We start from the raw sequence: 21542 nt of genomic DNA on the forward strand, positions 1-21542 counted from the left end.
ACATTGTTTTTGGAAATCATGGACGTCGTGTCCGCTGGACAAAAGAGGAAAAAGAACATCCAGATTGTTACCAGTTCAAAAGCCAGCATCTGTGATGGTATGTGGGTGTGTTAGTGCCCATGGCATGGGCAACTTACACATCTGTGATGGCACCATGAATGCTGAAAGGTACATCCAGGTTTTGGAGCAACACATGCTGCCATCCAAACAACGTCTTTTTCAGGGACGTCCCTGCTTATTTCAGCAAGACAATGCCAAGCCACATTCTGCACATGTTACAACAGCGTGGCTTCATAGTAAAAGAGTGCAGGTAATAGACTGGCCTGCCTGCAGTCCAGAACTGTCGCCCACTGAAAATGTGTGACGTATTACGAAGCGCAAAATACATAGTTCATGAAGTACAAAGTACATCAAGCAAGAATGGGAAAGAATTCCACTTACAAAGCTTCAACAGTTAGTGTCCTCAGTTCCCAAATGGTGAAAGGTGATGTAACACAGTGGTAAACATACCACTGTCCCAGCTTTTTTGAAACGTGTTGCAGGCATCCATTTCAAAATGAGCAAATATTTGCACAAAAACAATATAAATATCTTGTATTTGTGCTGTATTCAAATTGAAGAGGATTTGCAAATCATTGTATTCTGTTTTTATTTACATTTTACACAATGTCCAAACTTCAATAGAATTGGGGTTGTATGATTAAAGGGCCTGTCACACCACAGCAGAGGAGTGCACTCTACTGTGTTCTCCTCTAGTTATCCCTTTGTTTGAGGCAGTTCTCTTTAGAGAAGCGGGTCACAATAGACTTGGTGTGAATCAGAGGTTGACCTGCTGCATCCTGTGCGTAAAAGTCTGGACATAAAGCCCACTCTGTTTGATTGACAGCGCTGCCATGACAACCCTGCATCAAGTTGTGTCCAATGAGGACTCAGATTCGGGGGCCCTCCCTGGCACCCAGGTGAGCTTATAGAGTCAAACTCCAGTGGCTGTCCCTCACTGGGACACTTTGTCTTCTGGTATCCAGATGGTCTTCAAGTCGCCACTCGACTTTTTCTCAGCCTCCCTCCTCCTGCCTCACCTCGCCGACGGGCCTCCGGTCCTGGCCCACTCCCAGTCCCTGGAGGACCCGGTCGTCTGTCCTCCCCTGGTCCTGCCCGGACTTTGCTTCTCGGCGTCGCAGATCGCTGCGGTCTGTGAGACCCTGGAGCAGACCGGAGACGTGGAGCGGCTGGCGCGCTTCCTCTGGTCGCTTCCGGTCACCCCGGACGGCCGTGACATCATCTCCGTGCACGAATCCGTGCAGCGTGCCCGCGCCGTGGTGGCATACCACACCGGGAGCTTCCGGGAGCTTTACCGCATCCTGGAGACGCACCGTTTTACGCGCGCATCACACGGCAAACTACAAGCGATGTGGCTCGAAGCTCATTACCATGACGCCGAGAAGCTGCGAGGTCGACCCCTGGGTCCGGTGGACAAGTACCGTGTGAGAAAGAAGTTCCCGCTACCAAGGACTATCTGGGACGGAGAGCAGAAGACGCACTGCTTCAAAGAGCGCACGCGGGGCCTCCTGAGAGAGTGGTACCTGCAGGACCCGTATCCGAACCCTGGCAAAAAGCGGGAGCTGGCACACGCTACCGGCCTGACGCCGACTCAGGTCGGGAACTGGTTCAAAAACCGGAGACAGAGAGACCGGGCCGCAGCGGCCAAGAACAGGTCAGTGACTCTGTGACAGCTTCCCAAATGTATGAGCCCAAAATGTAACCAGCCAATCAGGTGGAACACTTTACTTTGCTATGTGTGCGTAAAACGTGCGTAAAATGTACCATGTGCGTCAATAGTAAATGGACTGCATTTATATAGCGCTTTTCCATCCATTAGACGCTCAAAGCGCTTTACACATCAGTGCCTCACATTCACCCCGATGTCAGGCTGCTGCCATGCAAAGCGCTCAACTGATATTGATGAACATGTAAATATCTGAAAAATGTTTATGTATATATATATAAACTTTTGTAAAGATTTTTTTTTCACAAAGTAATTTGACCATTTTTTTGTGGGGCAAACATTTTTCATGCTTTATTTTATTTTAAATGTAATAATTATAATATATTGGCATTGTTCAGAAAACAAAGAAAAGCTGATCATTTGGTAAGAATATTATCAAAGAATATCTCATTAATTGTCATATTCCAGTTGCGTCAATGGGGTAATTTCTGCGCTTTCTGATCGCCTTGTTTCTTCTGGAAAAGATAAACGACTTCAGCTTGATTTTAATTCAGTTAGAATTGTAAAAAAATCAACCATTTGTTTGATTTTTGTTCTAATGTACGCATTTAACGCAGTTTCTACTTCGCGTTATACTTTTTGAAAAACATCTACATTTGAGCCTGTCTTTTTCTCCTCCTTTCCAGATTGCAGCACCACAGAATGTGCGCCGACGGTGCGCGCGTCCTTCGTTTGGACGTGAGCGCGGAGCGCACGGATGGACGCTCGGTAACGGACAGTGACTCTGACCTGGAAGTGTAACGACCTACGGGCATCAAACCTGTGATCCTCCGACAGGGATTCCAGGAGTGACGGCGCAAGAATGTTTAATCCTATAAATATTTTGAAGTGTTTTCCTTCTGATGGAGATCATAAATCCATATCACCAGCCGGAACTGATAAGTTAGTTCAACTCAGACAATTTGAGGAAATCGGCTGTGTTAAATTTAGATTTCACGAATAATTCAATATGAAAAATTATTCTGATGAACTGCATCATTTGTGAAATTAACTTATTCCATTCAAATTTGCCATCTCAAAGTAGTATTTTGCAATCATTCTTAAGATTCTTGCAAGACATTTGAAAATATTTAGTGCATTCAGAATATTAATTTAATGAGAAACACGTATAATTTCAACACAAACGTTTTAGTTAGTTTATTATTGTTGTTTTATTATTATTATTATGCTGTAGCCATTCCACTCTGTGCGCACCTGATCTCTTCAGATCTCAGAAGTTAAGCACAGCAAGTCCTGATTAGTTCTTGGGTTTGGGGTCTCAGAGGTTGTATGCATGTTTCCCCATGTACTGAAGTTGCATTAGGAAGGGCATGTAGTGCAAAATTCTCATGCAGATCTCCGGTGGATCTGCTGCAGTGACCTTGAGCAATAAGGCCAAGCTAAAACTTTTTTTTTTGTAATACTAAATTGTTCCAAATTTTGGTACTAGAAGTAATTTTGTGTTTAATCTCTTGCTCAAGGATCCAGTACCTTGCAGACGTTGCGTGGAACTAATCCACTGACCTATATACCAACAACCCACTCCACCCACCAGAGTCGTGGCTACCAATCAGGATGTCTTTATCCCAAAAATTCTTACTGATGCCATTTTCATTTTGTTGTTCTGCTCATAAACATATTACATCCTTTGATATTATCTCAGTAAACAAAAATCTAAATAAAATGATCAAAAACAACCTTAGTCAACTGGGAATAGGTCTAAAGAAATGTGACTGTATTTGGTCCATGAGTATGACAAAAAAAGTGCTAATATTAGTATTATTACTTTAATGTCATGGGAAATGCCACCTGCATATGAACCTGTTAGACTTTAAAACACACATAAATCCACATAGCAGTGAAACAAAGATGTTATGTTAGTGTTACTTAATTCAAATAAATGTAATATTTACAGTGCATCTGAGTATTCACAGTGCTTCACTTTTTCCACAGTTTCCGTTACAGCCTTATTCCAAAATGGAGTAAATACATTTTTCCCTGAAAATTTTACTCACAACACCCCATAATGACAAAATGCAAAAAAAAAAAAATTTTTTTTTTTTTGCTAAATTTATTAAAAATGAAAAACTAAGAAATCACGTGTATATAAGTATTCACACCCTTTACCCAATACTTTGTTGATGCACCTTTGGCAACAATTGCAGCCTCAAGTCTTCTTGAATATGATGCCACAAGCTTGGCCCACGTATCTTTGGGCTGTTTGGCCCTTACATCTTTGCTGCACCTCTCAATCTCCATCAGGTTGGATGGGGAGTGTCGGTGCACAGCCATCTTCAGATCTCTCCAGAGATGTTCAATTGGATTCAGGCCTGGTCTCTGGCTGGGCCACTCAAGAACATTCACAAAGTTGTCTCACTTACCTCCATCTATAACCACAGAGTCGTGAGGAAAGCCACACAGATCTCCACAGACCCCACTCACACTCTGCACCAGCACTACACCTTTTTACCATCAGGTCGTAGGTTCAGGTCCCTGCCTTTTAGGACTAAGAGGGCCACCTCCAGTTTTCTGCCCACCTCGATCCGCCTGATGAACAGCAGCTAATGTGACTAGTTTTTTGAACAGGCTGTGCTTGGCTTTTATTAGCTTGTGTAATTATATTTATTAAGTGTTGATGAAGTGTTGATTTTTATGGAATTTTATTATGCATGAAATGTGTGTTTCTGCTCATGCTGGCGCTCTGTCTGCAAAGGAAGTTCCTAACGGATAAATAAAGTTATTTTGATTTGATTTTGATTTGATTTGAAGTCACTCCTTTGATATCTTGACTGTGTGCTTATGGGTCATTGTCCTGCTGAAAGAGGAACAGTCTGAGGTCAGGAGCGCTCTGGAGCAGGTTTTGATCTTTCCCAAAATCCTGACTAGTCTCCCAGTTCCTGCCACTGAAAAACATCCCCACAGCATGATGCTGCCACCACCATGCTTCACTGTAGGGATGGTGCCTGGTTTCCTCCAAACATGATGCCTGACATTCACACCAAAGAGTTCAATCTTTGTCTCATCAGACCAGAGAATTTTGTTTCTCATGGTCTGAGAGTCCTTCAGGTGCCTTTTGGCAAACTCCAGGTGGGCTGCCATGTGCTTTTTACTAAGGAGTGGCTTCCGTCTGTCCACTCCACCATACAGGCCTGATTGGTGGATTGCTGCAGAGGTGGTTGTCCTTCTGGAAGGTTCTCCTCTCTCCACAGAGGAATGCTGGAGCTCTGACAGAATGACCATCAGGTTCTCGGCCACCTTCCTGACTAAGACCCTTCTCCCCCAGTCGCACAGTTTAGCTGGGCGTCCAGCTCTAGGAAGAGTCCTGGTAGATGTGAACTTCTATTGATGGATGATGGAGGCCACAGTAGTCATTGGGACCTTCAAAGTAGCAGAAATATTTCTGTACCCTGTCCCAGATTTGTGCCTCAAGACAGTCTTGTCTTGGACGTCTACAGCAATTCCTTTGACGTCATGTTTGGTTTGTGCTCTGACATGCACTGTCAACTGTGGGACCTTATATGTAGATGGGTGTGTGTCTTTTCAAATCATGTCCAATCAACTGAATTTATCTCAGGTGGACTCCAATTTAACTTTGGAAACATCTCAAGGATGATACAAGATGCACCTGAGATCAGTTTTGAGCTTCATGGTAAAGGCTGAGAATACTTATGTAAATGTTTTTTTAAACAAAATTTGGAAAAATCTAACCCCCCCCCCCCCAAAAAAGAACCCAAAACTTTTTTCATGTTGTTATTATGGGGTATTGTGTGTAGAATTTTGAGGAAAAAAATGAATTTCATCAATTTTGGCATAAGGCTGTAACATAACAAAATATGGAAAAAGTGAAGTACTGTGGATACATTCTAGATGCACTGTACAATTTCAGAGTGCTTGTGGATTTCCGTGAATAAATGTAAAAATGATTACTGCAACATTAAGACAAATGAGTGAAAGTAACAGAAATGCATCCATTCAAATCTACTATATTGAATTATTTGAATGAAGTGAATTTAATTGCTTTGAATCAGTCACTTTCCTCTAATCATTTGAGTTGAAATAACAGCATGTTCTGTTTATTCAAAATTCAGATGACAGTGTGTTGCAGGTGCCTGACTGGACATTTGTTATCACTGAAGCCTGAATGTTACTGTTTTTTTTTTATTCCACCTTATTTAATCTTTTAGAAATCCACTATGTGGTCTGTGATGCCATTTTATGTTTGAAGTGGATGCAAAAGAAATGTTTCTATTTTATATAAATAAAGTCAATAATATATAACCGAATTATGTCCAGTTCTTTGTAATGACACCACGTCCCTAATATTATGGCACAGTAGTTTCAGCGTGATATTATCATAGAAACGCATGTGACAGAGCTGCATGTTTGCAGGTCACAGATGATGTTTGGGAAGTCGTAAGTGTAGAAACCTGTTATGGATGTTTTCAGCACTCCCTGCTTAGCCCGAGAAAACGTATATTGTGATGTGGATGAAGCCCTCTGGTGTGAGAGGAACCAATGAAGATCAACTCGATCAAAAGTGCTCAGAGAACACATCAATGGCACACCCACATTTCAAAGTATGAAACACATAGAGACAATATTACATGTTTTTTTAAGTAATGAATGAGCAATCAAGTAAATGAATTCATTTCTGTGAAATTAACGATTTGTATCACCTGCATTATGAGGGACCACCACCTGCAACACATTGGCCATGTGGTGCATGATCCAGGATGCAGGTGTTGAAAATTTCTGCGGCTGGAGACGACCAATGAGACGACCACGTTTCACCCAGCTGTGACTGACATGGTCACATTTAAGAGGTGTTAATGGAACAGTTGTTTGCCTGTGTGGTTGCCATCCAGGGTCCAAAGCAGTTCCAGACCTGACCATGCACAAGGCTGCAAATTTGACATTGACCACTGACCACCACTGTTGTCCACCGGATGGAGATATTTACAGGCTACTGTGGGAAATGACAAGGAACATGCAGCTCAAAGAACAGCAACGATAATTTATTTAAATCAGAGTGCTGCCATTTTTAAAAAATAATTTGTACTATGTTGAATTTAAAAACAAAATTAATTTGTTCATGGAATTGATTTAAAGTGATACTGGCTAAACAAAGAATTTTGCTTTACATGACATATTTATTAACAAAATCTTTTAATTTCAGGTTTTAGATGAATTATTGCCTTTAGCTAATAAGCTACGGTGTTGTGCTGTTTTGCAAAAATGTACGTTTGTCTTTGAAAGTAATTTTGTTAAAAAAAAGTCAACTCGACTGAGGAAACACTGTAGTTTATAGTTCCACCTATTGGTCAGAAAGAACATCTGAAATGAGGCCATACCTTATTTTCTGTTGCAGCATAGCCACAAAAATCGTTTTAAAAAGCTGTAGGCCGTCCTTCCACATTAATGTAATTTATATTTCTAATAGAGACAATAATTCAAGATTAATGTTTTCATCCAGAAGATTACATTAAATTATGTAATTATATTTTAATGTAAATTCATTTAACCAAACATCTTTCTAGTGTTTTTTGGAGCTTGTTTGCCGCACTGTAACATTTCATACATTTTATTATTACAATTAACGTTTTATTAAGAGGTGTTTAACTGTGTGTGTGTGTGTGTGTGTGTGTGTGTGTGTGTGTGTGTGTGTGTGTGTGTGTGTGTGTGCATGTGTTGTTAGCTTTCTGAGTCAAAATAAAGCATTAAACAGACTGTGTGACGTAACTGTGTTGCAATTTGATTAAAAATGGACTGCTGATATTTAGAGGAAGAATAAAACTGTGCGAGGCGCACCTGAATGAAGCATGTGCCATTGGCCAGCAGGTGGCGCTGCTCTCTAAGTCTGGCAGAGGCATGCTTTACTACTTTTTTCCTTTTTGCACACACAAAAGCTGGAATAATTTAAATGAATTTGTCAATTTTAAAATTTACTTTGAAAAACGTTTTTGAAGAATTTGGTGAAATACTTTTAGAATTTATGCGTTGAGTACAAAATCATCTTTGATTCACATTTATAAATATGTTTGGATTTTTTTTCCCACAGGACTATGCTGGGTGTTTTATATCTCAGGGTATTTTCTTTGATGAAATGCTCTCATGTTTTTTTGTCTTTGAAACAGACACCTACCTCCTGCAGGGTGTTCTTGATCTGACCAGCTGTGCTGGTGCAACTCCAGATGTGCACGGAGATTTGGCTGTGAGTGGCCTTGAACCAGGGACCTTCTCGTTGGGTGGTGAGCACGCTCACCTCTTGTGCCATGCTGCCACTCTGTAGCTTTAGTAAAATTACTAAATCCATTTTCCATAATGGTTTTTCTCCTGTGCAATGCAGCCTGAGTCCAAACTGATTTTGGCAGCACTGAAGAGGAGCACTGTCCTACTCCTAACACAGACCTCAAATAGCTTTAGGGCGTTCCTCTGCACCTTAAACCTGCTACTGGTGATGCCACAGACAAAAGCTGCTCAGAAACCTGCAGCCCTTCATAGCTATCATGGGAGTCTTGGTGGCTTCCCTTACCACTCTCCTTCTTGCATTTGTACTCATTATTTGAGAACGGCCTATTCCAGATATATTCAGCACACAGTACCAAGCTGTGTGTATTTCTGAATGAATGTAATAATGATGATTTATATTAACAATAATCTTTATATTTAATTTGTCCATTTACTTCCGAAAATAGACTGTGTTTAAATGGTTAATGCATTCATTTGTCAAGCCCTTTGAATCAAAGCTAACAGTTTGCAAGTACATAATGGGTGTGTGTGCTGGACATGGTGATTTTGGAGGTCAAAAGGTCAAAGGTTAAAATCACTGAACTTCTGCAGAAAAGCATCATTTTTTTCAATGGTTTAAGCTTACCAGTGTTTACCAAGGATGTTGTGAGTCAAGACTACGTGCTTGTTTTTGTAATAATAAAATATTTATTCATTCATTTTCTATATCTGCAGGAGCCTATCCCAGCAGTCATAGGGCGAGAGGCGGGGTTCACCCTGGACGGGACGCCCGTCTATCGCAGTGCAATAACAAAATAATACATTTGAACACAATGTAATTTTTTTTTAAATAATGTTTTATTTTGAAAGTTGGTGCAAAAGTTCTTGTTTGAGCCGTATGTGGTTCCAACAAAAGTTGAAAGTGATTTAAAAAAATCATTCAAGAAATGAATAAATTACAGACGTCATATGTATATTAACGATGTAAAATTTGTGATTTTTTTTTTTTTTTTTTGTCTCATTGACTGGACTCTGTCTGGCTATGACACACGCACGCGCGCACCATGCCTGCGGCTGAATTCCTTCTGCAGAGACACGCACACTCTCTGGGTGACGCGTTTTGCGCATTTCCTGCGGCTCGCGCTCAGTCGCGCGGATTCAGGGGACGGTCACGGGAAACAGTGCGCGCGCGCAAGAAACAGAAAGGGAGGGGGAGGGTGGGAAAAAAAAAATCCCAAACACTTGGAGCGGGAGCGCCGTGATGCATTCAGGGTGCTCGTGAGCCCGAAAAAACACCGCATTGGAGCGGCGGAGGACACTCCTTAACGAGAGTACGAGCAAATATCGCGGTAGCGTGAAGTGGAAGCGAGGAGATAATCCCGGAGTGAGGGGAGCCGCCGCGGGCTGGACCTCAGCACCAATCCCGGATGGCTAGGCGCGGCTGCTCGCCTTCTATCCCACCCTGAGCCGGGACAGACACGAGACCGAGGGGAGTCTCGGCATTCCTCCCCTTTGTCGGTGAGAATTCTGCTTCCGCCGTAACGAGAATCTGGTGCAGGCGCACGAGACCGACCATAAACAAACACGGTCCCCTCAGGGCGCGCGAGCTCTGCAGCCTGACGCTGAAGCTGTGAGTCTGCGCTTTCTTACCTTTTGTTTTTGTCTGCTGTACATGTGTGTGTGAGACCTGGTCCAATGAGCCACCAGGAGCATTATGGGATGTAGTAGGACTGTGCAGTGACCCCCCCATTGGACTGAAACAGTGTGTACGTCAGCCTGAACACTCGTCCTCGTGCACACACACAGACACACACCTCTCAGAGGGTCATGCCTGTGTTCAGTGGCCTCCTGAAGGTCCGGGTGTGTGAGGCGGTGGACCTGAAGCCCACTCCATGGGCCCTGCGCCACGCTGTGGGAAAGAGTGGCTCCTTCCTGCTGGACCCCTACCTGGCCCTCAACCTGGACCACACCCGGCTGGGCCAGACCGCCACCAGAACCAAAACCAACAGCCCGGCCTGGCACCAAGAGTTTTGCACTGAGGTTCGCGAGGGCAGGAGCCTGGAGCTGTCCGTATTCCACGATGCACCCATCGGCTATGACGATTTTGTCGCCAACTGCACCATCCAGCTGGAAGACCTGCTGCAGAACGGAACCAGGCACTATGAAGACTGGGTATGTGTTCTCGGGTGGGGGGTGGGATTGTGGGTCTTCCTGCAGATGCACTTGGATTACCCACAAAGCAGTGCGGCAGGTGTCCTAGGTTCTACATGCCACTCTGTCTTAGAATTTCAAAATGAGACATTATTATGTTTCAGTGTTGCTAAGAATAACAGTCACCGAAGGTGGTGCGTGAGTTCAGGACACCCTCGCAGAGGCTTTGGTCGCTCCACAGTGAGCAGAACACATCAGATTTTGGCCGGGTCTCATCCGTCACGCTGCTACTCTCTTGGGTCCAGTTGGTCTTTGTGTTTATGGTTTCATAAAGCTTATACAGACATCTTAGGTATTTAGGACACCTTATGAAGTGGTTTCTGCCAGCAGGGTATCTCGAAAATGTATGAAGCGCTGTCTGTGACATCTTGTGAATAAGTCTGTCTCCGGTCGGTAAAGATTACATTTTGAGGCACAGTCACGGAGGATTTTATTTCTTTAAATAATAGAATCAAGTTTACTGGCATTGTGAAAAGGGTTCATTTTTAAATATTCAAAATATTAAAGGCATATTCCCAAAACTAGAGTATGACTCAAGATAAAAGAAACTTATTTCTTGATTCTTAATATCCAGAAAGTTGTGTAATTATCTTCAAAGAGGTTATGGTTTTTATTGGTGTGTGTTTGTTTGATTGGTTACCAATAGGATAGCTCAAAAGCTTGAACGCTTGAAGCTTGTTATTAAAATTCGGTGGACAACTAGGCTTTGGATCAGGGAAGAGTAGAATAAATTTTGAACCAGATACAGATTGGCAATCATTTTTCATTAATATTTTACTCGTATATTACCTCCCATTGATTATAGTTGTGCTTTCATAAAGCAGTGCCCTACTTGTATTTCAGCAAAATGGGGACCTTGTGTTTCGCTAAAACAGTGACCTTACTGGTATTTTGTGAAAAGGGTGACCTTATTTGTATTTTGGTGAGACTCCAATCTTACTTCACGAAGGTTGTAAAATTAATGAATGAATTAATATTAATTCATTTTCTATATCATCCATCCATTTTCTATACCCACTTACTCCAGTTAAGGGTTACAGGGTGGGGGGTGCTGGAGCCTATCCCAGCAGTCATGGGGTGAGAGGTGGGATACACCCTGGATAGGTCACCAGCCCATTGCAGGACACACATAGACAAACACATTCACATCCTCACTCACACCTACAGTCAGTTTAAAGTTTCCAATTCGCCTAACTAGTATGTCTTATCCCATGGAAGGGTCCTCTGCCGTGGATGTTGAGGTAGGATGTACACTTTCTTTTTTCCTTTTATTATTCCTTCCCAACTGAAATCAGTCAGGTGCCCTTTTACTGTGGGGTGAGCAGGAAGCTGACACAAAGTACCAATCCCAGCTGGGACTTGTGCAGATAACCTACTGCACAGAATGTCAGTGCTTTAAGGTTCTTCTCCTTTTGACATTGGATCTGGATTGGGAGTGGCTTGACTCAAGGACTTGTAGTCCATTTCCTAGACGTGTGTGTGTTTGTGTGTGTGTGTTTGGTGGCGGCGGCTCTTGACGCACTGACTCCAGCCTCGGTGCAGTCCTTTTGAATTTCCCTGAAGTTATTGAATCGGCTTTGTTTGATACTCTTTTCAAGGCTGTGGTCATCCCTGTTATTTGTACATCTTTTCCTACCACACTTTTACTTAAGGTTTCCACTTTTGCTTTTACCACACCTTAAAGTCAACTTTTCATGAATATGCTTTGACACAGCACTGTGAGCAGCCAGCCCTTTCCACAGTGGCATTCTGTGACTTACCCTCCTGTGGAGGGGTGTCAGTAATTGTCTTCTGAACAACTGTCAAGTCAGCAGTCTTCCCTATGATGTTGGTTATGAGTACTGAACCGGACTGAGTGATTTATGGTATTTATATTGCATAGGGGGTGGTGGCCAAGTGGTTAATACACTTGGTTTCGGTGCAGAAGGCTCCCGGTTCAAATCCTACCCGTGCCACATTTCTCCATGTAATGTGGAGTTTTGTCAGGAAGGGCATCCGGCGTAAAACTTGTGCCATTTCAACATGCAGATTGACCTTGGATTTGCTGTGGTGAGCCAGAGTGCAAACAAGGGAGCAGCCGAAGGGACTTACTTTAGTGACTTGAAATGAAATACTCTATAATTTAAAGTACACATTTTCTATTTTTTGGAGCTGTAGGATGTAATTATCAAAATTTAAATAAAACAAAAAATGCGTATAACATTTTAGTTTATATGTAATGAGTCTAGACTATATAACATTTTCACTTTCTGCAATACCTGACAAAAAATATTGAAGATTTTCACACTATTCAATTTTTTTAGATGCACCTGGACACATTGGTGTTGGTCTCCCCCCCGACCATTTTCCCCATATAACTTTAAATGTTTCTAAAGCATGTTTTTGTGCTAAAGCAAACCCATGTTTTCTTCAGCAGCATGGCATGTTCTTTCAACATGAGTACTTGAAATGCATTCATTGAGATTTTCTGTCTCTGCTGTCTGTGTACTCTACCAATGGCACTCAAATGTTTTTACTCCAAATTCGACCTCGCCAGTATTGCAGTGCATTGTAACTGGTATTGCTTTGACTCGAATGATGGGTGGTGGTCTTCAAACACTTGTCTCTGGGAAAGGCCGTACTATCTTACTCTGGCTACATGATTGCATTTTTTATCATTAATCACGATTAAGGGACTCCCTACCTGGCTGGCACCATCTTTCCTTGTGCCTAAACCAGTAGAAGTGTTGCATTCATCCAGAATTGTTGTGTTAGAAAAAAATGTGTTCTGATGGTTGATTGGGTAACTACTGGCCTAACAAGTCGTGTTGTAACTAACAATTAAAGCCATCTGAATCTTCCGAATGGTGCAAGAGCTGGGCATGTCACAACATGTAGACGAGACTCCACCCATCCTCACATAAAGGCTGCTTACAAGCAAATGACGCAACCGACAGGCGTGAAAAAAATCACGCATGCGCACGAGGGTTCAAGCTTGTCTGACGCAAGCACACGTGATTCAAATCCATCAGGTTTTTGAAAAAAATAAAAAGGTCGGATACTTTTCTAACAGACCTTGTGTGTGTGTGTGTACACACACACACACGAGGTCTGTTTGCGGTTTGAGGTCTGTTTGTCTGATTGCGTCAGACAAGCTTGAACCCTTGTGCGCATGCGTGAGTTTTTTCATGCCTGTCGGTTGCGTCATTCGCCTGTGAGCAGGCTTTTAGTGAGGTGTGATCCACCCCTCTCGTCTGTTTTTTATTGCGAATAAATGTCTGAACGATTTGGAGCTTTGCTGCATCAGTTTTTTTCCAGAAACTGTGAGAGACCTCCAGGTGGACACCGTTCGAAAAATTAATATGGCTTTCAGGGACGATTTTATGGGGATTAAACAGATTATGGGGTGTTACTGCTGCTTTAAGGACTGCCCACAACTGCTGAGAGCGCGGCGCGCTCCCAGCCCCCATCGACAGGCTGACACCCCGCTGGAACAACCAGATCATTTCCAACGTGAAAGCTTTGTTGATCCGGGACCTCTTCTGACTTTCACAAAAAGGCAGAAGATATGGACATCAGCACTTTTTCCGGCACATTCCACCGTTACAGGAGTTTTTTTCATGGAAAGAAAAGCAGAGGGACGCGCCATGGCTCCGTTCATTACGCGGGACAAAACCACCTCGGTGTTGGTCTCTCAGGACTGCTTTCAGGTGGATTTCAGACGGATTCTGGTTGCTTTCCAGCTTTTTTTTTTCTTTTTTAGTTTTCTCCAATACAAGAGAGAAGGATTTTCTTCAAAAGATGATGTGAAATTTCAGCTACAGTTTTTCAGAGCTAACAAAAAAAACTTAGCATCGATAACTGCTAATCCGCTAATTGAAAAGTTAACTTTTATAACGCTAAACCGATAAACCGCAAAAAAATTTTTGCGGAAGTTATAGCTAACCACTGACATTTAGTCCTGTCACCTACTGATAAGCCACTTTTGAATTTAAGCACTGCCGAGGCTTCTGAGTAAAATCAAATGCAATCACACACCCAAAAATAAGCAATGAGCCAGGGCTTCAGTCTTATGTAGTCAGACGGCTGTGAGCTCAGTCCTCCCACAGCAGAAGAGAGTGGAGCAGGCTGGCTGCTGTTGCCCCATAAACAAACAAACAACAAAACAAAAACAGTCATTTACTTTCAACATGCAAAAAGACAGACAGTGGGGAGGAGACATAAAGTGTAACACACTTTTCACTCATGGTTTTACTCATAAACAACTAATTCCAGACAGTTTATCGATATTAACGGTACCTCTGTCATTTTTACAGAAAGAAAATATCACACATATGACATATCTTATAAAGGAACGTGCTAAATTCTGAAGGTTTTAGCTTTAAAAGACACACTTGCCGAAAGGCATTATGGGAAAATGAGTCTCCAATGGTTGGTTTATTTATTTATTAAAAAAAAACAACACACAAGGTACTGTAACGTGTGTGTTGGTTTTTACAACTGTGTATTTGTAAATATGTAATTTATAAAAAAAAGGCATTTGCAAAACTGAAAATTCTGTTTGTGTAGTGTAATTCACGAGCAACATAGGTCGCTATTCACACTCCCATCCAGTAGATGGCAGTGTTCTGTGCATTTTGACGGGGGAGGGGGATGAAGTGATCGAAAGAGACATTTGAATTTCCCATAATGCCTTTTGGCACGTGTCTGTTAAAAGCTCAAACCTTCAGAATTTAGCGCATTCCTTTAAAAGATATGTCATATGTGTGATATTTTCTCTCTGTAAAAATGACAGAGGTACCGTTAATATTGATAAACTGTCCAGAATTAGTTGTTTATGAATAAAACCATGAGTGAAAAGTGTGTTGCGTTTCATGTCTCCTCCCTGCTGTCTGTCTTTTTGCTTTTTTTCTGGTGGCAACAGCAGCTGGCACATGGTCTAGGCATGCTTTATCAGGTAGTGGTGCAGATCCAGAAAACAGGACATAAACTTACAAAAATGTTGTCTGTGTTCTTGCAGGGAAGGATCCAGATAACGATCTGTTTCCAAAGAAAGTCATGTGGTGCTGATGTAAAAAATGTACAACTGTGCCAGCATAAGTGAGATCATGATTTTTCAGCAATGCATAAACACGTTTGGTGTATTATCTCACAGAATTGTACATGAAGAGTACTGTGCAAAAGATTTTACAAACATGAGAATCTGTTGGCAAAAATCTAAAACTCATTTGAGTTTTTCTGTGTTTTTAAAGATACCTATTAAGTTCCAAACCTCATTTTCAATAAATAAATGTTTAAAATGAGATCAAAAGTGCTTAGAAAGCACAGCAGAGCTGCAATGATTAATTGGTGATTAATCAACTACTAAAATATTTATGAGCTGTTTTCATCATCGATTAATGATTTTGAGTGTTTTTTAAAATTCTTTTTTAAGCCCATATTGTATGATTTGTACCTTCTTAAATGTGAATATATTTTCTAGTTTCTTTGCCCCTCTCTAACAGTAAACTGAATATATTTTGGTTGTGTTTGAAACAAGACATTTGAGGATGTCATCTTGGGCTTTGAGAAACAGTATTTTCTCATATTTTATATCCAAAACATTCAATGGATTAATTGAGAAAATAACACTATGTAACAAATTTTTGTTTTTGTTTTGTTCCTGGGTACACAGTGTGTTTTCTTAACCTGTTATGCCTTAAATAAATAGAAAATAGCTGTTATTCCACAGAAACTTTGCTTCTGTGATCAGGACAATGATATTTTGAAATTTGTCTGTTTTCAAGAATATTCTCGATTCGCCTTCACTACTACTGAGTAGTCTTCTAGAATATTTTTTAACTGCTAGAACTGTCCAGAATTTTCTAGAAGTTTCCAGAATTATCTAGAAATTTCAAGAAACTTTTAGAACTTTCTAGAACGTTAAAAAAATAAAATCAAAGTTTGTGCTGAATGTAGTCATTTTTCCATAGACTTTAGACATAAGCAGTTGAAATATAACACTTAGAAGCCAGGAAAAACATAGTGTAATCTACGCATTGAATATGAAGAATAATCAGGAGTTGCAGCCTGAGAGCTCAAGTTCAAGTTTAAGTTTATTTGCCATTTGCAGTATTAAAACCACATTGGAAAAATGGTGCAAGGAGCTTAAAAGCGCACTAGCAAGACATACACAAACAATAAAAAGACATAAAAGAACATAAAAATGCCATAAAAACGACAAAGCCATAAAATAATTTAAGATACATTTAAAACTAATCAAAGAGTGTTGATCATTGCTACGGCTTGTGGGAAGAAAATTTTTCTATAACATGATGTCCCACATTTAATAGACCGATAGCACCTACCTGAAGGTAGAAGCTCAAACAGGTCCCTGGCAGGATGCAGGAGATCCTTAGTAATAGCCAAAGACTGGGACTTAAGCCTTTTTTTGTAAATGTCCTCCAGGACAGACAGTTCCACACCAGTAGTTCTACTGGCTGAACGAACCACTCTATTCAAAGCTTTCCTTTCTTTAGCAGTGGCATTTCCAAACCATGCAGTTATAGCATTTGTAAGAAGACTTTCAATGCAGCTGTGATAAAAAAATTTAAGAGAATATTCTTGTTCAGAGTAAATTCTTTCATCTTACGCAGAAAAAAAAAGCCAAAAACAGTAACACCATCCCCACATTTCAAAGTATCAGGCACGTTGAGAAAAATGTTAGAGGACATTTTAAACAGGTTCACAATCAATAAAGTATCTGAAGTCATTTCTGTAAAAATAGCCATTTGCTTATACGAGGGCTGTCAATAAAGTATAGGTCCTTTTTATTTTTTTCAAAAACTATATGGATTTCATTCATATGTTTTTACGTCAGACATGCTTGAACCCTCGTGCGCATGCGTGAGTTTTTCCACGCCTGTCGGTGACGTCATTCGCCTGTGAGCACTCCTTGTGGGATGAGTCGTCCAGCCCCTCGTCGGAATTCCTTTGTCTGAGAAGTTGCTGAGAGACTGGCGCGTTGTTTGATCAAAATTTTTTCTAAACCTGTGAGACACATCGAAGTGGACACGGTTCGAAAAATTAAGCTGGTTTTCAGTGAAAATTTTAACAGCTGATGAGAGCTTTTGAGGTGATACTGTCGCTTTAAGGACTTCCCACGGTGCGAGACGTCGCGCAGCGCTCTCAGGCGCCATCAGCCTGTTCAAGCTGAAAACCTCCACATTTCAGGCTCTATTGATCCAGGACGTCGTGAGAGAACAGAGAAGTTTCAGAAGAAGTCGGTTTCAGCATTTTATCTGGATATTCTACTGTTAAAGGAGATTTTTTTAATGAAAGACATGCGGACGGGTCCGCGCGTCGGACATGTTCCAACTTGTCCTTAAGGCTTCCAACAGAGGTGTTTTTCCTGTGGCGGAGCGTCGCGGCGGCTGCGTCGCGGCGGCTGCGTCCCGACGCGCGGACCCGTCCGCATGTCTTTCATTAAAAAAATCTCCTTTAACAGTAGAATATCCAGATAAAATACTGAAACCGACTTCTTCTGAAACTTCTCTGTTCTCTCACGACGTCCTGGATCAATAGAGCCTGAAATGTGGAGGTTTTCAGCTTGAACAGGCTGATGGCGCCTGAGAGCGCTGCGCGACGTCTCGCACCGTGGGAAGTCCTTAAAGCGACAGTATCACCTCAAAAGCTCTCATCAGCCGTTAAAATTTTCACTGAAAACCAGCTTAATTTTTCGAACCGTGTCCACTTCGATGTGTCTCACAGGTTTAGAAAAAATTTTGATCAAACAACGCGCCAGTCTCTCAGCAACTTCTCAGACAAAGGAATTCCGACGAGGGGCTGTACGACTCATCCCACAAGGAGTGCTCACAGGCGAATGACGTCACCGACAGGCGTGGAAAAACTCACGCATGCGCACGAGGGTTCAAGCATGTCTGACGTAAAAACATATGAATGAAATCCATATAGTTTTTGAAAAAAAATAAAAAGGACCTATACTTTATTGACAGACCTCGTATAACAGCTTGGAGCTGGAAATTTTACCTTGATCTCTGACATCGATTGTTGAGTGATCCTTACTCAAATCAAATCACCTCTTCCCATCAATTGGTCCAACATACGTGCCAGCTTTGATGAAAATCTGAAGACAAGAACGTATGCTTCTGGTGGCGTCACTTAATTAAAAACAAAACGCAACACAACAACTTTCATTTCTTGTTGTTTTGTTGGTCTGGTATCCAATACATGATAACACAGAGGGTTCTTGATCATCATTAATAATAAAATGATGATAAACCTGATTCATTTCAGGAAACCTTCAAACCTTTAAAGGTGTTAAGTTGTTATGCTTAATTGTGTTTCAAAATATTAAATATTTAGCTACGTTTCAAAGTTTTTAAAAATGTTATAAGCAGATTAAGTGTAGTTGATGGGTTTTGATGCACATTTAAATCCCAAATTCAAATCCCACCCCTGCCACATTTCTCCATGTAATGTGGAGTTGCGTCAGGAAGGGCATCCGGCGTAAAACCTGTGCCAGTTCAACATGCAGATCCACCTTGGATTTGCTGTGGTGACCCCAAGTGCAAACAAGGGAACAGCCGAAGGCACTTACTAGCATTGCTAATTTTAAAGTAATCGGTCACAGCAGATATCATGTTATTGAAACCATTTTCATTAGATATACAGTGTTATTGGTGACACTGAATTTTAGAGCCCGACCGATATGGATTTTTTTGAGGCTGATGCCGATAACGATATTTGGATGAAAAAATGCCGTTAATCGATAAATCGGCTGATTTTCTGATAGCCGATAAATCAGCCAATATTATTAGTTTTTTTTTTTTAATGAATGAAATGTTCTTTTTTGGACCTTTAACAAAAAAAGGTATGAGCTAAAAGCTGAAGCTTTGTCCTCACATTGATCAACCTTATAACACAGAAGAATTTTCAAGTTCAAAAAATGCAAAAATGCAATTGGAGCAGTTAGGGGGCTATTCAAACGGCCAACTAGTAAGATATCACTCCTAAAAACGATCTTTGCCATATCACGTGAGGTAAACCTACGATTGGATTTTGGAAAACCATGTGACGGAGAACCAATTCTGATTGGACACTCACATTGCGCACGTCATCACACATCTTCTATGAGGAGTACCAAGATGGCCGGCGGTGGATCGAAAGTCTGCGGAGTTAACATTTCAGCCAAAAAAAAAAAAAAGAGTAAGTTTCTACCTCATATCATTAAAAAGTTATTTACACTTAAGTAAAGCTTGGTCCCAGCCGTCGTATACGACGGTGTCGCAGTGTGTCGCAGTGTGACGGCGAACTACGGGGGCCGGTGATGAACACATTTAAGCAGGGGTGTAAGCAGCTTTCGGTTGAATGGAGTCAGAACTCCATCTACTGGACAAACGGTGCAAGGACATTTTACATTGCGGACACAAACATTATTTCAGTAACTGTTCTGTTTATGAGAAATTATCAGCATTCTATCAGCAAAATTTCGGCCGATAGTGAGTACTTTGAAAAGGGCTTATATCGGCCGATAATATCGGCTGCCCGATATATTGGTCGGGCTCTACTGAATTTCAGTGACAGATTATGTAATATAATTTGTTCAGGAATAAATTACAATGTCCAAAACTATTGATCAGTGGCAATAATTTACTATAAATCATTTTTCCATCCAGTTTTGTTTAAACAAATCAAGGGATGGCTATGTGTATGTTTCCAAGTCATCGATGATGTCTTGGAATTCATTTTCAATTACGGGTCAGTCACAATCAAGGTGTCTTAAGGTGTGTCACCTTAAGACAAAAATCAAAGTAAGTATTTTTCTTTGAATTGAGACCCATTATGAAGACCAGTGTCTAGTGCAATATAATCCAAAATTTTATTCATGTATCTCTAGCCAATTTTGTTTGGTGACAATATTAAGACGAAGAGGCAAAGTCACATTTTGACCGTCACGGACTCTACAATAGAAAGGATATTCTTAATACAAGAGTCATTTATTTTACTATTTACTTAAAAAAAATTGGTATATATTTTGGTTATAAGGCTTAACAAACTGTATTCTTCAATACAGATAGAGCACTTCATCATGGATACTCATAGAATCATCCATGTACTATTTTAAAACTGTATGTCACGGACTCATGTAGAGTCCGTGACACAGTGCTACCTATAGCCTTCATCATAACAGGTATAGGACCTAATTATTTATTCCATTCAACTTATATCCTCTAATTGTCCTAACATAGGACAATAAAACTACCTACGTTACATTCACCATGCTATTATTTTAAATATAGGTATGTCACGGACTCTACAGGATTTTCTGAACATTTGAGACCATGCAGTGTGATCATCGCCAAAAACAAAATATTGCTCTGGCCGCATTAAATCTTTTTGTTTGTTTTTTTTTTTAGACACCCTTGAGACTTCAAATAAAATTATTTAAGGACCAAAGGATGACTTTTTGTTGTTTTCATTCAGCATTTCCATTCAATATTGTCTTGAAAATTAAATTTTACAATGGTGTAACTCATTTCTGTAAAACTATGTCGGGTCACACGAAATTGATGATATTTTCTGAAAATAGAAAACAGATATTTGTTTATATCATAGAAAAACATTTACATAAAAGACTACCACACCTTTATTGTTATACAATTAAACATGCTGCATCAATTTGAAAGTGACACAGAATAACGCCTAATTTCATTTAAAAATGCACCACGTTTCTGGTCATAACTTGTTAAATATTAGGATTACGATTTTTTTGGTAACATGAAGTTTTTTTCATATGCAGATGCTGAAAGCAAAAGTACATCTTCATTAGGGCTGTCCCAAACGATTATTTTTTAAACGATTAATCTAGCGATTATTTTATCGATGCAATCTAATGATTAATTTTTCGATTCGATTATCGATTATTTCACCATTACTTCACTAATATAACCATTTATACATGTTGATTTAAATGTCTGAATGAAAAAACACAAATTCCTTAACATTGCAAAACCCAAAATTACCCCCCCAACACCACCTACATGACAATGTTTGAATTCTAGAAGCTCTGAAATGAAATGAGACTATTCCAGACAATAAACTGGAGTGAGTGCAGCATCCATTAAGGTGAGAAAAAAAAAAAACTTTTTCAAATTCATTCCAGTAGTATTCTGCTCTTACTAGGATGCAGCAGTTTTCTAGCTTGGCAGATAGTTCTGGAGGAAATCACTGAAGAAATTAACAAATTAAAATATGGTTTGACTGAAACAAACTGTCATTAAACTTAAATAAGACAGGGATGAAATAGAGGTGTAAGAGTCACTAGGTGTTCACAGGAAACACTTATTCATTTATTTAT

The 21542-nt window shown here is 40.6% G+C and overlaps 2 protein-coding genes across 2 annotated transcripts in view; both read left to right on the forward strand.

The window, feature by feature from the left end:
* Positions 1-835: 835 nt before the first annotated feature.
* Positions 836-2677, forward strand: six3b (SIX homeobox 3b). The gene is made up of 2 exons (XM_034193819.1): positions 836-1714; positions 2413-2677. The coding sequence occupies exons 1-2, from the start codon at positions 1026-1028 to the stop codon at positions 2525-2527; spliced, it is 804 nt and encodes a 267-aa protein (XP_034049710.1). The 5' UTR covers positions 836-1025; the 3' UTR covers positions 2528-2677.
* Positions 2678-9643: 6966 nt separating this feature from the next.
* The window catches only part of prkcea (protein kinase C, epsilon a), a 180124-nt gene continuing 168225 nt past the window's right edge, over positions 9644-21542 (forward strand). The window contains exon 1 of the mRNA XM_034194448.1: positions 9644-10165. Within this exon, the coding sequence (XP_034050339.1) occupies positions 9821-10165 (345 nt within the window). The 5' untranslated portion in view covers positions 9644-9820. The remainder of the gene's footprint in view (positions 10166-21542) is intronic.

This window comes from Thalassophryne amazonica, chromosome 18 (genome assembly GCF_902500255.1).
Source record: "Thalassophryne amazonica chromosome 18, fThaAma1.1, whole genome shotgun sequence".
NCBI lineage: Eukaryota > Metazoa > Chordata > Actinopteri > Batrachoidiformes > Batrachoididae > Thalassophryne > Thalassophryne amazonica.